The following is a 15,549-nucleotide window of genomic DNA, read 5'->3' on the forward strand; positions in this document are numbered from 1 at the left end:
TTTCAAAGGAAAAATGTATACATTTAAAAACCCGCCGACTTTAACGGTTAATAGCAAAGCCTGCTTAAAGTTTAGGAACACCAAATTCCCAGGGTATATTAAGGGGATCAGTGGGAATAAGAGGAACTTTTTTTTTTTCAAAAAGACCTTATAGTTTTTGAGAAAATCGATTTTTAAGTTTCAAGGGGAAATATGTCTTTCAAATGCGGAAAATGTCATTTTTTTTGCACAGGTAACAATAGTGTATTATTTTCATAGATTCCCCCAAGTGGGAAGAGTTTTACTTACTTCGTTCTGAGTGTGGGAAATATAAAAAAAAAAACGACGTGGGGTCCCCCCTCCCAGACCTCTTTAACCCCTTGTCCCCCATGCAGGCTGGGATAGCCAGAATGCGGAGCACAGGCCACGTGGGGCTCCGCACCCTGACTATACCAGCCTGCATGGTCCATGGATTGGGGGGTCTCGGAAGGGGAGGGGCAGCCAAGCTTTCCCCTCCCCCTCCGAGCCCTTGTCCAATCCAAGGACAAGGGGCTCTTCACCTCCAATGGGCGGTGGAGGTGGAGGCCACGATTTCCTGGGGGGGGGGGGGGTTCATGGTGGCATCTGGGAGTCCCCTTTAAAAAGGGGTCCCCCAGATGCCCACCCCCCCCCCCTCCCAGGAGAAATGAGTATAGAGGTACTTGTACCCCTTACCCATTTCCTTTAAGAGTTAAAAGTAAATAAACACACAAACACTTAGAAAAAGTATTTTAATTGAACAAAAAACATAACCACGAAAAAAGTCCTTTAATATTCTTAATTAACCATTAATACTTACCTGTCCCTTTAAATAAATGATCCCTCGCAATAGCCTCGGAAATGTTCTATCAGTTACAATGTAACAAAGTTATTACAATGTAACAACTTTGTTACATTGTAACTACGCCGCACCCGACGTCACTCGCCGCTCAGCCGCCGCATACACTTACGCGTCCGTGCAGGACGCAAAGTCCCCGCCGGCTCCCGCTGTCCACCCCGCCCACATCTGTCACCCACATGTGGGTGACATGTGGGTGACATGTGGGAGAGGCGGGGAGGGCAGTGGGAGCCGGCGGAACTTAGCGTCCTGCACGGACCCGACAGAGCTCTGAGCTATATAGCTCAGAGCTCTCTAAGCATCTTTGTATTTGGGCTCCAAAGAGCCCCATTGGTCCTTAGCAGACCAATGGGGTTCCTTCTGATTTAAAGGAACCCCATTGGTCTGCTAAGGACCAATGGGGCTCCTTGGAGCCCAAATACAAAGATGCTTAGAGAGCTCTGAGCTATATAGCTCAGAGCTCTGTCAGGTCCGTGCAGGACGCTAAGTCCCGCCGGCTCCCACTGCCCTCCCCGCCTCTCCCACATGTCACCCACATGTCACCCACATGTGGGTGACAGATGTGGGCGGGGTGGACAGCGGGAGCCGGCGGGGACTTAGCGTCCTGCAAGGACGCGTAAGTGTATGCGGCGGCTGAGCGGCGAGTGACGTCGGGTGTGGCGTAGTTACAATGTAACAAAGTTGTTACATTGTAATAACTTTGTTACATTGTAACTGATAGAACATTTCTGAGGTTATTGCGAGGGATCATTTATTTAAAGGGACAGGTAAGTATTAATGGTTAATTAAGAATATTAAAGGACTTTTTTCGTGGGTATGTTTTTTGTTCAATTAAAATACCTTTTCTAAGTGTTTGTGTGTTTATTTACTTTTAACTCTTAAAGGAAATGGGTAAGGGGTACAAGTACCTCTATACTCATTTCTCCTGGGAGGGGGGGTGGGCATCTGGGGGACCCCTTTTTAAAGGGGACTCCCAGATGCCACCATGAACCCCCCCCCCCCTCCCAGGAAATCGCGGCCTCCACCTCCACCGCCCATCGGAAGTGGAGAAGAGCCCCTTGTCCTTGGATTGGACAAGGGCTCGGAGGGGGAGGGGAAAGCTTGGCTGCCCCTCCCCTTCCGAGACCCCCCAATCCATGGACCATGCGGGCTTGTATAGTCAGGGTGCGGAGCCCCACGCGGCCGCTGCTCCGCATTCTGGCTATCCCAGCCTGCATGGGGGACAAGGGGTTAAAGAGGTCTGGGAGGGGGGACCCCACGTCGTTTTTTTTTTATATTTCCCACACTCAGAACGAAGTAAGTAAAACTCTTCCCACTTGGGGGAATCTATGAAAATAATACACTATTGTTACCTGTGCAAAAAAAAATGACATTTTCCACATTTGAAAGACATTTTCCCCCTTGAAACTTAAAAATCGATTTTCTCAAAAACTATAAGGTCTTTTTGAAAAAAATTTTTTTCCTCTTATTCCCACTGATCCCCTTAATATACCCTGGGAATTTGGTGTTCCTAAACTTTAAGCAGGCTTTGCTATTAACCGTTAAAGTCGGCGGGTTTTTAAATGTATACATTTTTCCTTTGAAACTTTAACATCGATTTTCTGAAAAACTATAAGGTCTTTTTGAAAAAAAATTTTTTCCTCTTATTCCTTCTGATCTCCTTAATATACTCTCCAAATTTGAGGCTCTTAGCATTTAAGGGGGCTTTGCTATTAACCCTTAAAGTCAGCGGCTACCTAACATTGATCCATGCGTCAACTTTTCCGCTTGGGAGCATGGCCATACGCATTAATTTCGTAATACCCACTGTAATGCGAAAATTACACGAAAATTACGCTTACGCGAAATTTTGTGAAATCCTTCTTCATTACGATTATGTACTTACGGCCATAATCGTAATTACACTAATTACGCGAAATTTCGCGAAATCGTAATTACGTCATTACGCTCATCTCTAGATGTTGCCCATCAGGGAACAGGACCTGTTCCCCTTGGGTGACATTGCTGGGCTGGGATGCTCACACGCGTGTTAGCTGTTTATCTGACAACACGCTGTATTGCTATGCAGAAGGATGGGACGATGACGGAGGGAAGTCGAGTGGTGAGTGTGTGACATCACGCGGTGGGCGGGGGAGCAGCAAAAACAATGGGATCGGCATTGCTGGGGTGGGGGGGAAGTAAGTAGATCCGGCGAATAGCTAGCGGTTAGAGGGTCTGTGCTGCTGTACACGCACCTGATTATTGGCTGAGGTGGTAGATATATCGGCTGCCACAGCCGACTTAAGTCAGGCGTGTGTACGGACCTTAAAGCGGACCTGAAGAGATTTAAAAAAAAAAAAAAGTTTCACTTACCTGGGGCTTCTGTCAGCCCCTTTTAGCCAACCTGTGCCCGCAAAGTTACCAAAGCATCCTCCATTCCCCCACCGCAGCTCTCTTTTGCTTCTGGCAGTCGCTGTCCAATGCGCCCTGGCTGCGCACGTCCTCATTCATGCTCCCATCGCTGGAAGTATACTGTGCAGGTGCAGTAGATATTTTCTCATACTGCGCCTGCGTAGGGCGCTCCTGGCCACGGGATCACTTACGAGGATGCGCGGTGGGCATCAACTTACAAGCCGACGCGAACAAAAGTGAGAAGCGGCAGAGGATTGTTGGGTAACTTCGCGAGCACAGGTCGGCTGCAGGAAGCTAGCAGAAGGTAAGGGAAACCCTTTTTTTTTTAAATCTCTTTAGGACCGCTTTAAAGAGGAGCTGTCAGCCATACCATTTCATAAAAAAAACACATATATAAGGAGATAAATACTTGCTCTACTTACATAACATATGTATTGCACTGTCCACATTTTGATTTTAGTGATTTTTCTATATTCTCTATATTCTATCTTGAAGTCAATCCTGATGTTATTTCCTCCCTTACTCTCCTCTGCCTGATTGTGTATGCATTGCCCGCCCTGCTCCCAGTCTTGAGGCACTCCCACCCAGCTCTGCAAAAGAAAGTGAATTGTCTCAGCATGAGGAAACATTGATCAGTCAGAGAGGAACAGATGTGTGGGAGGGGAAAACAAGATGGAAAGAGGCTTCAGCCAATCAGGCTGCATTAGTTAAAGCGGATCCAAGATTAAAAAGTAACTATAACAAATAACTTGTCTATATATCTTATCTAAATTTTAGATAGTTTACACATCAAATCTAGCTGCAAAAAGATTTAAAAGTTTATGATTATTTATTGCTGTGATACAATGAGGGCAGCCATGTTCTGTTTGTCATATTGTCACAGGCCTGAGGGCTGGAGATGCTATCAGCTTGCCTGTGTGCAAATTCAGTCCCCTCTCCTACTCCCCTCTGCCTCTGCCTCTGAAATCTCTGGCTAGTAACCTCCTCCTCCTCCTGCCTAGACTGAGCTCCCATAAGCCCCTGCAACCTGGGACTGAGTGCCAAGGCTCTCTGAAAAGCTGTGGGTGAGGCTTGTTTAGTTTTTAGGGAATTAGAGTATTAACCTCCTTGCCGGTTATCCCGAGCTCAGCTCGGGGTAACCTGTGCAGGAGGATTTCTCAGGCCCCGCTGGGCCGATTTGCATAATTTTTTTGTTACATGCAGCTAGCACTTTGCTAGCTGCTTGTAACATTCGATCGCCGCTGCTACCCGCCGATTCGCCACTACCCACCGCGCCGCGCCGCCCCCCCCCCCCCCCCCGCCCCAGACCCCTGCGCAGCCTTGCCAATCAGTGCCAGGCAGCGCTGAGGGGTGGATCGGGATTCCCTGTGACGTCCCGACGTCCATGACGTCGGTGACATCATCCCGCCCCGTCGCCATGGCGACCGGGGAAGCCCTGCAGGAAATCCCGTTCTGAACGGGATTTCCTGCTTACTCTGATTGCCGAAGGCGATCGGAGTGGGTGGGGGGATGCCGCCGCTCAGCGGCTATCATGTAGCGAGCCCAGGGCTTAAAAAAATAAAAAAAAGTTCGGCGCTGCCTCCTTGACGGCAGGAATTAGACCAGCAAGGAGGTTAAAACAAGACAAAAAAAGTATTTGGCTTGAGGAATACCCTATACACTATATTAAAGGAACACAATTATGCAATGAGTAAAAGTTTATCTCGGATCCACTTTAAGTCTGAGGGGAAAGTAAAGAAGCAAAAAAAGACAACCCAGCATGCACTGCAACTTCCTTTGTGCAGCAATGTACCAAATAATGCTAGGTTCACACCATACAATTTCCTGGCAGATTTACCTGCCAGATCGATTATTTCCAACATGACCGATCTGAATTTCGATCGATTTTTTTCAATTTTCTAATCATTTTTTTTAATTGATTTTCACAGAACTGAATGAAAATCAATAAAAAAAACAATTAAAAAAACGATAGGAAAATTGAAAAATTGATCGAAATTCAGATCGGACATGTTGGAAATAATCAATCTGCAGGTAAATCTGTCAGATAATTGTATTGTGTTTACCTAGCATTATGCCTAGTACACACCATACAATTTTCTGTTAGATTTTAGATTTTCTGTAAAGTACTGTAAAGGTGCCTACACACACAGTACTACAGAGAACGACGGGTCCGTCAGACCCTCCCGCTCAACGGATCATTCAGAACCAGCCTGATCTGTCTGCAGACAGACTGCACACACGCACTACTGTCGGGAGAACGACCGCCCAGCGGGAGGGTCTGACGGATCCGTCGTTCTCTGTAGTAGTGCGTGAGACTGGTCATTATCTCTGGTGCATTGTCTTCTGGTTATCTCCTGCTGAGTAGAACAATGCCTAATAGCTAGGCAGATAGATAGATAGATAATTTCCAACATGTTGGAAATCATCTATCTGGCAGGTAAAGGTGGCCATACACTGGTCAATTTGCCATCAGATCGACCAACAGATAGATCCCTCTCTGATCGAATCTGATCAGAGAGGGATCGTATGGCTGTCTTTACTGCAAACAGATTGTGAATCGATTTCAGCATGAAACCGATCACTATCTGTGAAGCTGCCGCCGCCCCCCCTGCATACATTACCTGATCCGGCCAGCGCGAGTCCCTGCTCTCCTCTTCTCCGCGCTGGGCTCTGAGTCCGGCTGGCTTCACTGGACTTCCTGTCCAGGGGAAGTTTAAACAGTAGAGGGCGCTCTACTGTTTAAACTTCCTGCCGGGACAGGAAGTTCAGTGAAGCCAGCCGGACTGGGAGCCCAGCGTGGAGAAGAGGAGAGCGGGGACTCGCGCCGGCCGGATCAGGTAATGTATTGCCGCTGTATTGTGTCAGTCGTCGGGCATTCGAACGCCTCTATCAACTCACTCCCGACCCGCCGGCGATCGAGCAAAATCTTCCGTACGGATGGAACAACGGGAATCGACGGGAACAATTGATTATCGTTAGGTGTATGGGCCCCTTAAATCTAACAGAACATCTAACAGAAAATTGTATGGTGTGTACCTTGCATAATGCTAGGTGCCGCCCGATCGATTCCCCGCTCGACCCCGCGGACGATTCTTTTATCTTCTGCTCGTTTTCCTTATCTTTTTCCATTGTCCCCCATACGGTATCGAGCACGGAATTGATCAGGCCGGTGATCGGACATGTCAGAAATTATCAATCGAGACATCTAATGGCTCAATCGAGCAGTTGAAACGTACCGTGTATTCCCAGCATTAGAGTCAGGTAAACTGGGGAATGATAATTTATCAACAAGGAAAGTAAGAGTGATTTTTAACTTTTGGATTGCCTGGTTAGCATCCTTATTGTTTACCAGATAAAAATAAAGATTTTTTTTTTTTTTTTTTATGCCTGACAGTTACACTTTAAAGGGGCCCATACACCTAACGATTTTCCCGCCGATATACAGCCGTTTCGATCACAGTGATCGAAACGGCTGTGAAATCGCCGTGCACACCGCTGACTGAACGATCGATTTCCGTCCAAAATCGATCGTTCCCGACGATTCTTGTCGACCCATCCGTGCGGAAGATTTTTCTCGGTCGCCGGCGGGTCGGGAGTGCGTCGTTAGCGCCGTTCGAATGCCCGACGCAATACAGCGGGTATACATTACCTGCTCCAGCCGGCGCGAATCCCCTGGTCTTCTTCTCCGCTTTGGGCTCCAGACCGTTTCTTCTCCGCTTCGAGCTCCAGAGCTACACAGAACTTCCTGTCCGGGGAGGAAGTTTAAACAGTAGAGCGCCCTCTACTGTTTAAACTTCCCCTGGACAGGAAGTTCAGTAGCTGGAGCGGCAGCAGCGACAGCTCCACAGATTGTGATCGGTTTCAGGCTGAAATCGATTCACAATCTGTTTGCAGTAAAGGCAGCCATACGATCCCTCTCTGATCAGATTCGATCAGAGAGGGATCTATCTGTTGGTCGAATCTGATGGCAAATCGACCAGTGTATGGCCACCTTTAGTGTTCTGGTGTTTTTGCAAAAAAAACGTAATTGATAGGTTAATTATTGTTTATCCATGGTGCAGATATCAGTACAAGGATTTCTGTTTTGTCTTGTTGCAAAAAAAAGTCCTAATAGGTTATTTACTGTTTTTCTGATATCAGCACCAGGATCTGTGCTTAATCTTGGTGCTGACAAGGTGATTATGGAGTCAGTTAAGACCTATATTGACGCTATTCTTAATCATCCAAAATAATTTATGAGGTTTTTAGAATACATTCTGCCTGGCAGCCACTGTTTGTCATGAGCAATCACCACAACTGAGTTGCATGCACTGTTCTATGCAGAAGGGAAGGGTGGAGAATCAGGGGGATTCCAGCTGTACATAGGGACCAAGCAATTGTCAAGATATATATGACTACTACTTAGGTGACATTAGACAAGAGCAGAAGACAGAGGACGCCCTGTTCAAACATCAGACTGTTGTAGGGCCATTTCTACCCATTTTGGTGGAACAATCCACCTTAACCCTTGCCCCCCCCCCCCCAAAAAAAAAAAACAACAATAAATAAATTAATAAAATAATTTGTACAACACTGTACTTATCCCTCACATATCCCATTTGATCCAGAGGAAGGCCTTTACAAGACTTTGGCAAATTAGCCTCGACAGAGACAAAATTATTTCCTGACTCCAGATAGCAGTCATAAAATCCCTTCATTAGTTCCACCGGGATATAGCCTAGTAAAGCCTAGTAATTATATCCATGGATGTCCTTCAATGCAAGGAAAGGATCCAAACCCTCTTTGAATGGAAACTGAAGCATGAGTTATATGGGGCTGCCATATGTATTTCCTTTTAAACAATACCAGTTGCCAGGCAGTTCTGATAATATCTTTGGCTACAGTATTGTCTGAATTGAAAACATGAAACAAGCATGTGGCAAATCGTCAGATTTTTATTAGAAACATCTGATCTGCTGCATTCTTTTTCAGGGTCTATGACTAAAATTACTAGGAGCAGAGGATCAGCAGAACAGCCAGGCAACTAGTATTGTTAAAAAGCAATAAATATGGCAGCCTGCATATACCTCTTGCTTAAGGTGCCCTTCAAATGCAAATCAGCACTGTGTAATATGTTGGCGCTTTATAAATACAATAAATAAATAAATAAATCTAGAATTTGCCATAACTACTTCCTGTGGTAGGATATTACACATTTTAGCCACTCATTTTAAAGAATGGCTTCCCAAATTGATGGCAAAAACGTTTTACCTCCACACGTTGATCATGTCCACTTGTCCTTTCCACAAGCCTAGGGACAAAAAAAGTTATTTGCTAAGCTTTTGTATTGCCCTCTGTTGTACTTATACATGTTAATCAGGTTACTTCTCAGTCTTCTGTTTTTCCAGTCTAATCTTTTTTTCTCTCTGCAGTCTACAGTGGCACCATCTAGTGTGGCTTCTTCATTTGAGAGTAACATTTCTTCTCAAGTCATTGACTTGCACATATCTAATGGATCACACCATGGATGCTATAGCTTACCTCTCCACACAGGTAAATTTCCAAGTTCATTAAAAATGGCCAACATGCATTCCCTTTTTTTGTACTCAAACAAAACTCTATGGTGTGCTTAAAAAAAAGTATTCTCCAAGTTATATCAGCTTTAGCAATTCTTTGTGAATACCATTCCCCTTGCTTGCAATCCACTTTACAAAATTACTAAAGACACCCCAATCTTCCCCATTAAATGACTCTGCATAGTGAATCCTCCTTTAGAGGTCTTGTTTTACCAACTCCAGTTGTGTCAACAATGCTGAACAATTTTCCTATGTGGAAACTGCCAATTTAATTTTTTTGTGTTGAGCTGTTGAGTTGATTTAAAGCCTCATACCCACCTGGCGATACTTGCGGCGATGTTAAGCATGTTTAACGACGTTGCCCACCATGACAATTGCACATTGTTAAGCGACAGACACAGCGGATTGGATCTTTAAGATCCCCGACAACTCCGCACAAAGGATTGATTGCTTTCTTCCCTTTGCGCCTGTTGTGTAGTCGGGTGATGTTGCAGCAGGAAGAGGTGTCGCTTAAAGACCGTCGTCAAGGGGACATCCCTGGACGCGTCGGGTGGTGAGTACGTACGTAGCTTAATACTCAAGGAGCTATGTCTGCTTCTCTGTAAATTATATTATTCCTTAAGATTCGCACCATCTAAAACTCTTCATTAGTTTCTTTTAAAAGTTACATCATCTTCAAATCGATATGCAGGTAGCTGTAAGATGACGCACAGGCGTTTTGGGCCATCCTCGGTCCTTTCTCAAATCATGACAGACCCACACTGATATCAAACCATACAACACACTTATAAAGCTACAAAGAGGACCACATAGGGAACTGATCAGTAGCATAAATGCATATTCGTATGGTGTCATCCACCAATCACAGTTGAAATCACATTTTCATCAATAATAACACTCAATGGCGCTGCATAGCTGTCCCCAAGGGGCGATCAGCATAAAGTATGGACAGTATGTACTGTAGGTAGAACACTCACCAAAAAGTTCCTCCTATGTGTAAATACACTGGGGAAACCAAAAGATAGCTCAGGCTCATTGTGTCCAATCAACATCCGCTCAGAGACTTCAGAAACTCCCAACCAATGGGAGTAGAGGGGCAGGAGATAGCCGCTCATCACCTCTCACCATCATAACATAACATGCAAGGCAAGAGCCAATCAAAAAGTGCGTGAGGCAGGAAACACCCCACAATGGTCTCACTCGCTCAACGGCATTAATACCGACGGCGTCCACCACAGAGCAGGCTAACGTCATGTGATCGGACCACTCCGCATCACGTGACCCAATCCACCATCTGCCTACAACGTCTGCAACAAAGCAGGACGGAGGTGGGCCCTGAGCGCAACCAACGGGCATAAGCTAGGCACATGTGATCCGACCTCTCCGAATCACGTGTCCCCGCTGCCCAATCAGAACATCGCCTACGCCGTCCGCCGCAAAACAGGGAATGTGTACGTCCCCCAAGGCACGTGGTACATAACGGCCGCTATAATAATTTTTCTGGTGCATGTACGTGCCTGCCTAATTTTTCTGGCTGCACTGCGGCTGCAACAACAAAACAAAAGGCACTACATGTGCTAATTCCCCTTCGTGATCATTACCTTGCCGCGGCGAAGGGGCTTGCGTATCACAATGAAGCAATGACCGCCGGCTATATGAGTGTCTCGGGGGGGGGGGGGACATCAGCTGGACAGTCACTGTTCTGTCATTCAGCTACCTCAGCCCGGCGACCATATGGGCTTGAAAACCGACACGACCTGCACTCTGGCCATGGTGTGCACCAGTCACTACACAAACAGCTGTTTGCGGTGCGTTACACAGTGAGATTGGTGTGTCAGTGTGAAGCAGTACTCTAATTACACTCCCTGATTGATGTATACACATGCAAGATGTTTTAAAGCACTTTAGGCCTGCAATGTAGCATTCAATGTGATTTCTGCCCTTAAAACGCTGCTTTGCGTCAAATCCAGATTTTTTCCCCACGACTTTTGGCGTCTATCCCACTCCGCCATGCCCCCTCCAGGTGTTAGACCCCCTTGAAACATCTTTTCCATCACTTTTGTGGCCAGCATAAGTGTTTCTAGTTTTCCAAGTTCGCCTCCCCATTGAAGTCTATTGCGGTTCGGGCCAATCGGAGGTTCGGGCCATCTCTATGCAGGACCCATCCTTGCATTCTGCTTGTTGGACAAAACGGATCCATTATGAACTAACTGATTAATGTGAACGGATCCTATTGCTTTGTATAGGATCCATTGCATCCATTCGGGATCCATTCCCATTAGTTCCCGTAAACAAAACTTTTTTCTGCCATTGTGAACCCAGCCTTAGGGCTTGTTCACATTATAAGCGTTTTGCTTATTTTTAAGTTCTGGCGATTTTAAAAATCGCCTTAAAAGTGCTTGTGCAATGTTACCTTATGTGAGTGTTCTCACATAAACGATGAGCTTTCTATTCAATCACAAACGTGGCTCCTGCATCATTTTCTGAGAGTTTGGGATTCAACAGAAAGGATAGGGAAGTAGGTGGTCTCTGAGGAACCCGGATGTTCCGGCGACACACGTGTTAGGCCTTAGGGATGGTTGCAGCATGGTGGAAAGGGACAGTGCACAGGTAATATGGCGGTTTCGGGTGCCACTCTATGCACTGCTCAATTCTTTAACCCCCTTTTTTGACTGGGGGTGCTTGTCACACCGCAGACATTGTACGGATGTACACTTACTGGTATTTGGCAATACAGCTGGCACTTTAGTTGATGCACAGCCCTTTTCATGTATCTATTGTGATAATTGTTTAAGGATTATTAGATTTGCATTCAGCTATTGCGGGCTCTGGTTTGACTAGTTGCACTTTATTTGATATATGTATATTGTATTTCAGCACACTGTGTTCTTATTGTGTATGTATATGTAAATATTTATGGTACTTGGTTCACCCTCTATTACCTATATGGTGCAGATTACTATGTCGTATGTATATTATCACTGCCCATTATATGTTGTATACCATATACTACCTCCGCTATATTTATTCCCGCAGCCAATGTCCCACATACTGGGTCTTTTTAATTGTTTTGTCTCCCCAACCCCTTTGGTGATGATGTCATTGTCGGATTTTTAAATTGATTGTGATCAACAACAAAAATAATTGTTATTACTGTACATTTGGTGCATGGTGAGATCTTTTTGGGGGTTCAATAGAAAGGATAGGGAAGTTGTTAAGTGCTTGAAAAAACGCTTTGAAAAGCGATTTCCCAAGCGCTTTTAATGAATAAATACATTGTATTTATTAATTTCCGGGGCAAAGCGAAATTTGCAGAAAAGCACTTTCAAAATCGCTCTATAAATCACTCAGCTCGTGCGATTATGCCGGTGATTTATAATTAGAGATGTTGCGAACCTCCGAATTTCGGTTCGCGAACCCCGTTCGCGAACCTTCGCGGAAGGTTCAGTTCGCGGAAAAGTTCGCGAACCGCAATAGACTTCAATGGGGATGCGAACTTTGAAAAATAGAAAAATTTATGCTGGCCACAAAAGTGATGGAAAACATGTTTCAAGGGGTCTAACACCTGGAGGGGGGCATGGCGGAGTGGGATACATGCCCAAAGTCCCGGGGGAAAATCTGGATGTGACGCAAAGCAAGGTTTTAAGGGCAGAAATGACATTGAATGCTAACTTGCAGGCCTAAAGTGCTTTCAAACATCTTGCATGTGTATACATCAATCAGGGAGTGTAATTAGAGTTCTGCTTCACACTGACGCACCAAACTCACTGTGTAACGCACCGCAAACAGCTGTTTGCGTAGTGACGGCCGTGCTGGACTGGTGCGCACCGTGGCGAGAGTGTAGGCCGTGGCGGTTTTCAAGCCCATATGGTCGCCGGGCTGTGGTAGCTCAATGATAGAACAACAGTGACTGTCCAGCTGATCAAATTTGGTCTGTCCACAATGAAGCAACAACATTATTATCTTCTTGTATGTAGGTAGGCATAGGTAGGTGTCCCAGTAGTTAGCTAGGCATAGGTAGGAGTCCCAGTATAGGTAGGTAGGCATAGGTAGGAGTCCAAGTATAGGTAGGTAGGCATAGGTAGGTGTCCCAGTAGTTAGCTAGGCATAGGTAGGAGACTCAGTATAGGTACGTAGGCATAGGTAGGAGTCCCAGTATAGGTAGGTAGGCATAGGTAGGAGTCCCAATATAGGTAGGTAGGCATAGGTAGGTGCCTCAGTAGTTAGCTAGACATAGGTAGGAGACCCAGTAGTTAGCTAGGCATAGGTAGGAGACCCAGTATAGGTAGGTAGGCATAGGTAGGTGACCCAGTAGTTAGCTAGGCATAGGTAGGAGACCCAGTATAGGTAGGTAGGCATAGGTAGGAGTCCCAGTATAGGTAGGTAGGCATAGGTAGGTGCCTCAGTAGTTAGCTAGACATAGGTAGGAGTCCCAATATAGGTAGGTAGGCATAGGTAGGTGCCTCAGTAGTTAGCTAGACATAGGTAGGAGACCCAGTAGTTAGCTAGGCATAGGTAGGAGACCCAGTATAGGTAGGTAGGCATAGGTAGGTGACCCAGTAGTTAGCTAGGCATAGGTAGTAGACCCAGTATAGGTAGGTAGGCATAGGTAGGAGTCCCAGTATAGGTAGGTAAGCATAGGTAGGTGCCTCAGTAGTTAGCTAGACATAGGTAGGAGACCCAGTATAGGTAGGTAGGCATAGGTAGGTCCCCTAGTATAGGTAGGTAGGTAGGTAGGTAGGTAGGTGTCCCTGTATAGGTAAGTAGGTGCCCCAGTAGTTAGGTAGGCATAGGTAGGTGTCCCAGTATAGATAGTTAGGCAGGGCCTGGCTGGCACAGTAATAACAATTACCAAGGTCCAGCTGCAACAGATAGGGCTGTATAATGTCAGTGAGCAACACACACACACAAAAAAAACACATCTGGAAAACATTGTCTCTTAAAAAAGCTGTTGAGGGCTGCTATTTTAGCAATAACAATTAGCCAGGAGCAAGCCAAGACCAAGAGCCTAACTAATCTTTCCCTAGGAGAACAAGTCTGCAGCAGCTGTCCCTAGTCTGTCTCTAGCAGGCACACAAGTGAGTGTAATGGCCGGCAAACCTGCCTTATATAAGGGGGGATGGGGCTCCAGGGCTTAGTGTAGCCTTAATGGCTACAATGTGCCTGCTGACTGTGATGCAGAGGGTCAAAGTTGACCCTCATAGTGCATTATGGGGCGAATCGAACTTCTGCAAAAGTTCGCTTGGTCCAGGCGAACGCGAACCCCCAAAGTTCGCCCTGGAACCGTTCGCCGGCGAACCGTTCGCTACATCTCTATTTATAATGTGAACAAGGCCTTAGTCAGTATACTGATTTATCTCTGCTTTGTGTGAGTGACCATCTCTAGAATGGAAACTTTCTTTTCAGGAATAGCAACAATCAAGCAGCCCCAAATGTGAAATGAACTTCCAATGTACTTGTCAGAATAAAACCTTTTTAATCTGAATTTATAGACATTGAGGAATTTAACTATGTGTGTTGTATTTGGGTTGTGAAGCTTTAAACATCTTATTTAATTTTTATTTGTTGCAAATCGCTATATTTGACATTGTTTTACTTGTTGCTTCCATAGACCAGAAGCTACCTCACATTCATAGCACTACTGATTGTCACAGCAGGAATACTCTGTCAGATGTTTCATCACTCAGTGGACAACAAAGTGGACATCATAGTGGGCAAACATATCTCACATCTGTTGAGATAAAGACACCATGGTATATAACGGTACTCAATGAAAAGGTATATTTTACCAACTTCTATTTTCTCTATATTACAGCTAAATTTCAGACATTTTTTATTGTGTATAGGCTTCCCCAATATCTCATAAATTAGAATGTCTAATATCAGAAAAAAGAAAAAAGGTAACTATCTTTATTTCCCTCAAATAACCATATTATAGCTAGTTCTATGAGTTAAAGAAAATATATTTGCCATTAAGCCCTGTGATGTAGAAGATGTTTGATTTATAATAAGTTTGTGTCACAGGAGCCCTAGTGGTCAGACCGCAAATTGCCTTCCAATCGGTTTCAGCACACAGACCATGCAAGCTTTGGTCGCGATCTTTGTGCAGAAACCGATAGAAATTTGGGCAGCAGCTCGACCAGAAGGGAGCCTGTGAGGTACGGTAATTACAACTTACACACGATTTCAGGGTATAACTGCCACCACCACTGGTATGGGCCAGTGGACCCGACTGACTGATCCTGCAAATAAAACGGTTAAAACACGCTGTATTCTGTCTAGATATCAACAATAGTAGTAGCGTCTCTCCAGAGACCTGGGATCAGTTTCTGTGTATGGCTGAAAAGCGGGGTAGCGGAACAGTGAATGACTTTAATAAAGTCTTTTATTCACGGTAATATAAATAATTAATATATACAGAAAATTATTAAAATTAACAATTATTGAGACATGAGATAACACAGTAGGAAAATAAAGAAAGGGAGAAAAAATACTTAGTTTCTGGAAAGATGTCCTTTAGTGGGAAGAATCAAAGTTCTTGGTTTGAAGTTCCGCAAAGTTGTTTGTTTCAGCTCAATTTAAAATCCAAGCAAAATGGAAAATGTCCTTTGTTTCAGTTCAGACAAGATGGCCGCCATCCACATGGTCCCCTGGCTGGCAGTAGATCGTTCTCATACAGATGGAATGTGGAGGACTGAGGGAAGAGCCCCTCGCATATGCTTTTGATGAAGCTGGTTTGGGGGTGTG

General features: G+C 45.1%; 1 protein-coding gene across 1 annotated transcript in view; it reads left to right on the forward strand.

Annotated features, from left to right (window-relative positions):
- CCDC27 (coiled-coil domain containing 27) overlaps nucleotides 1-15,549 on the forward strand; it is an 85,644-nt gene that overhangs the window by 24,836 nt on the left and 45,259 nt on the right. The window contains exons 3-4 of the mRNA XM_068242737.1: nucleotides 8,659-8,779; nucleotides 14,414-14,580. Of these exons, the coding sequence (XP_068098838.1) occupies nucleotides 8,659-8,779; nucleotides 14,414-14,580 (288 nt within the window). The remainder of the gene's footprint in view (nucleotides 1-8,658; nucleotides 8,780-14,413; nucleotides 14,581-15,549) is intronic.

The sequence above is a fragment of the Hyperolius riggenbachi genome, chromosome 6 (assembly GCF_040937935.1).
Source record: "Hyperolius riggenbachi isolate aHypRig1 chromosome 6, aHypRig1.pri, whole genome shotgun sequence".
Classification (NCBI taxonomy): Eukaryota; Metazoa; Chordata; class Amphibia; order Anura; family Hyperoliidae; genus Hyperolius; species Hyperolius riggenbachi.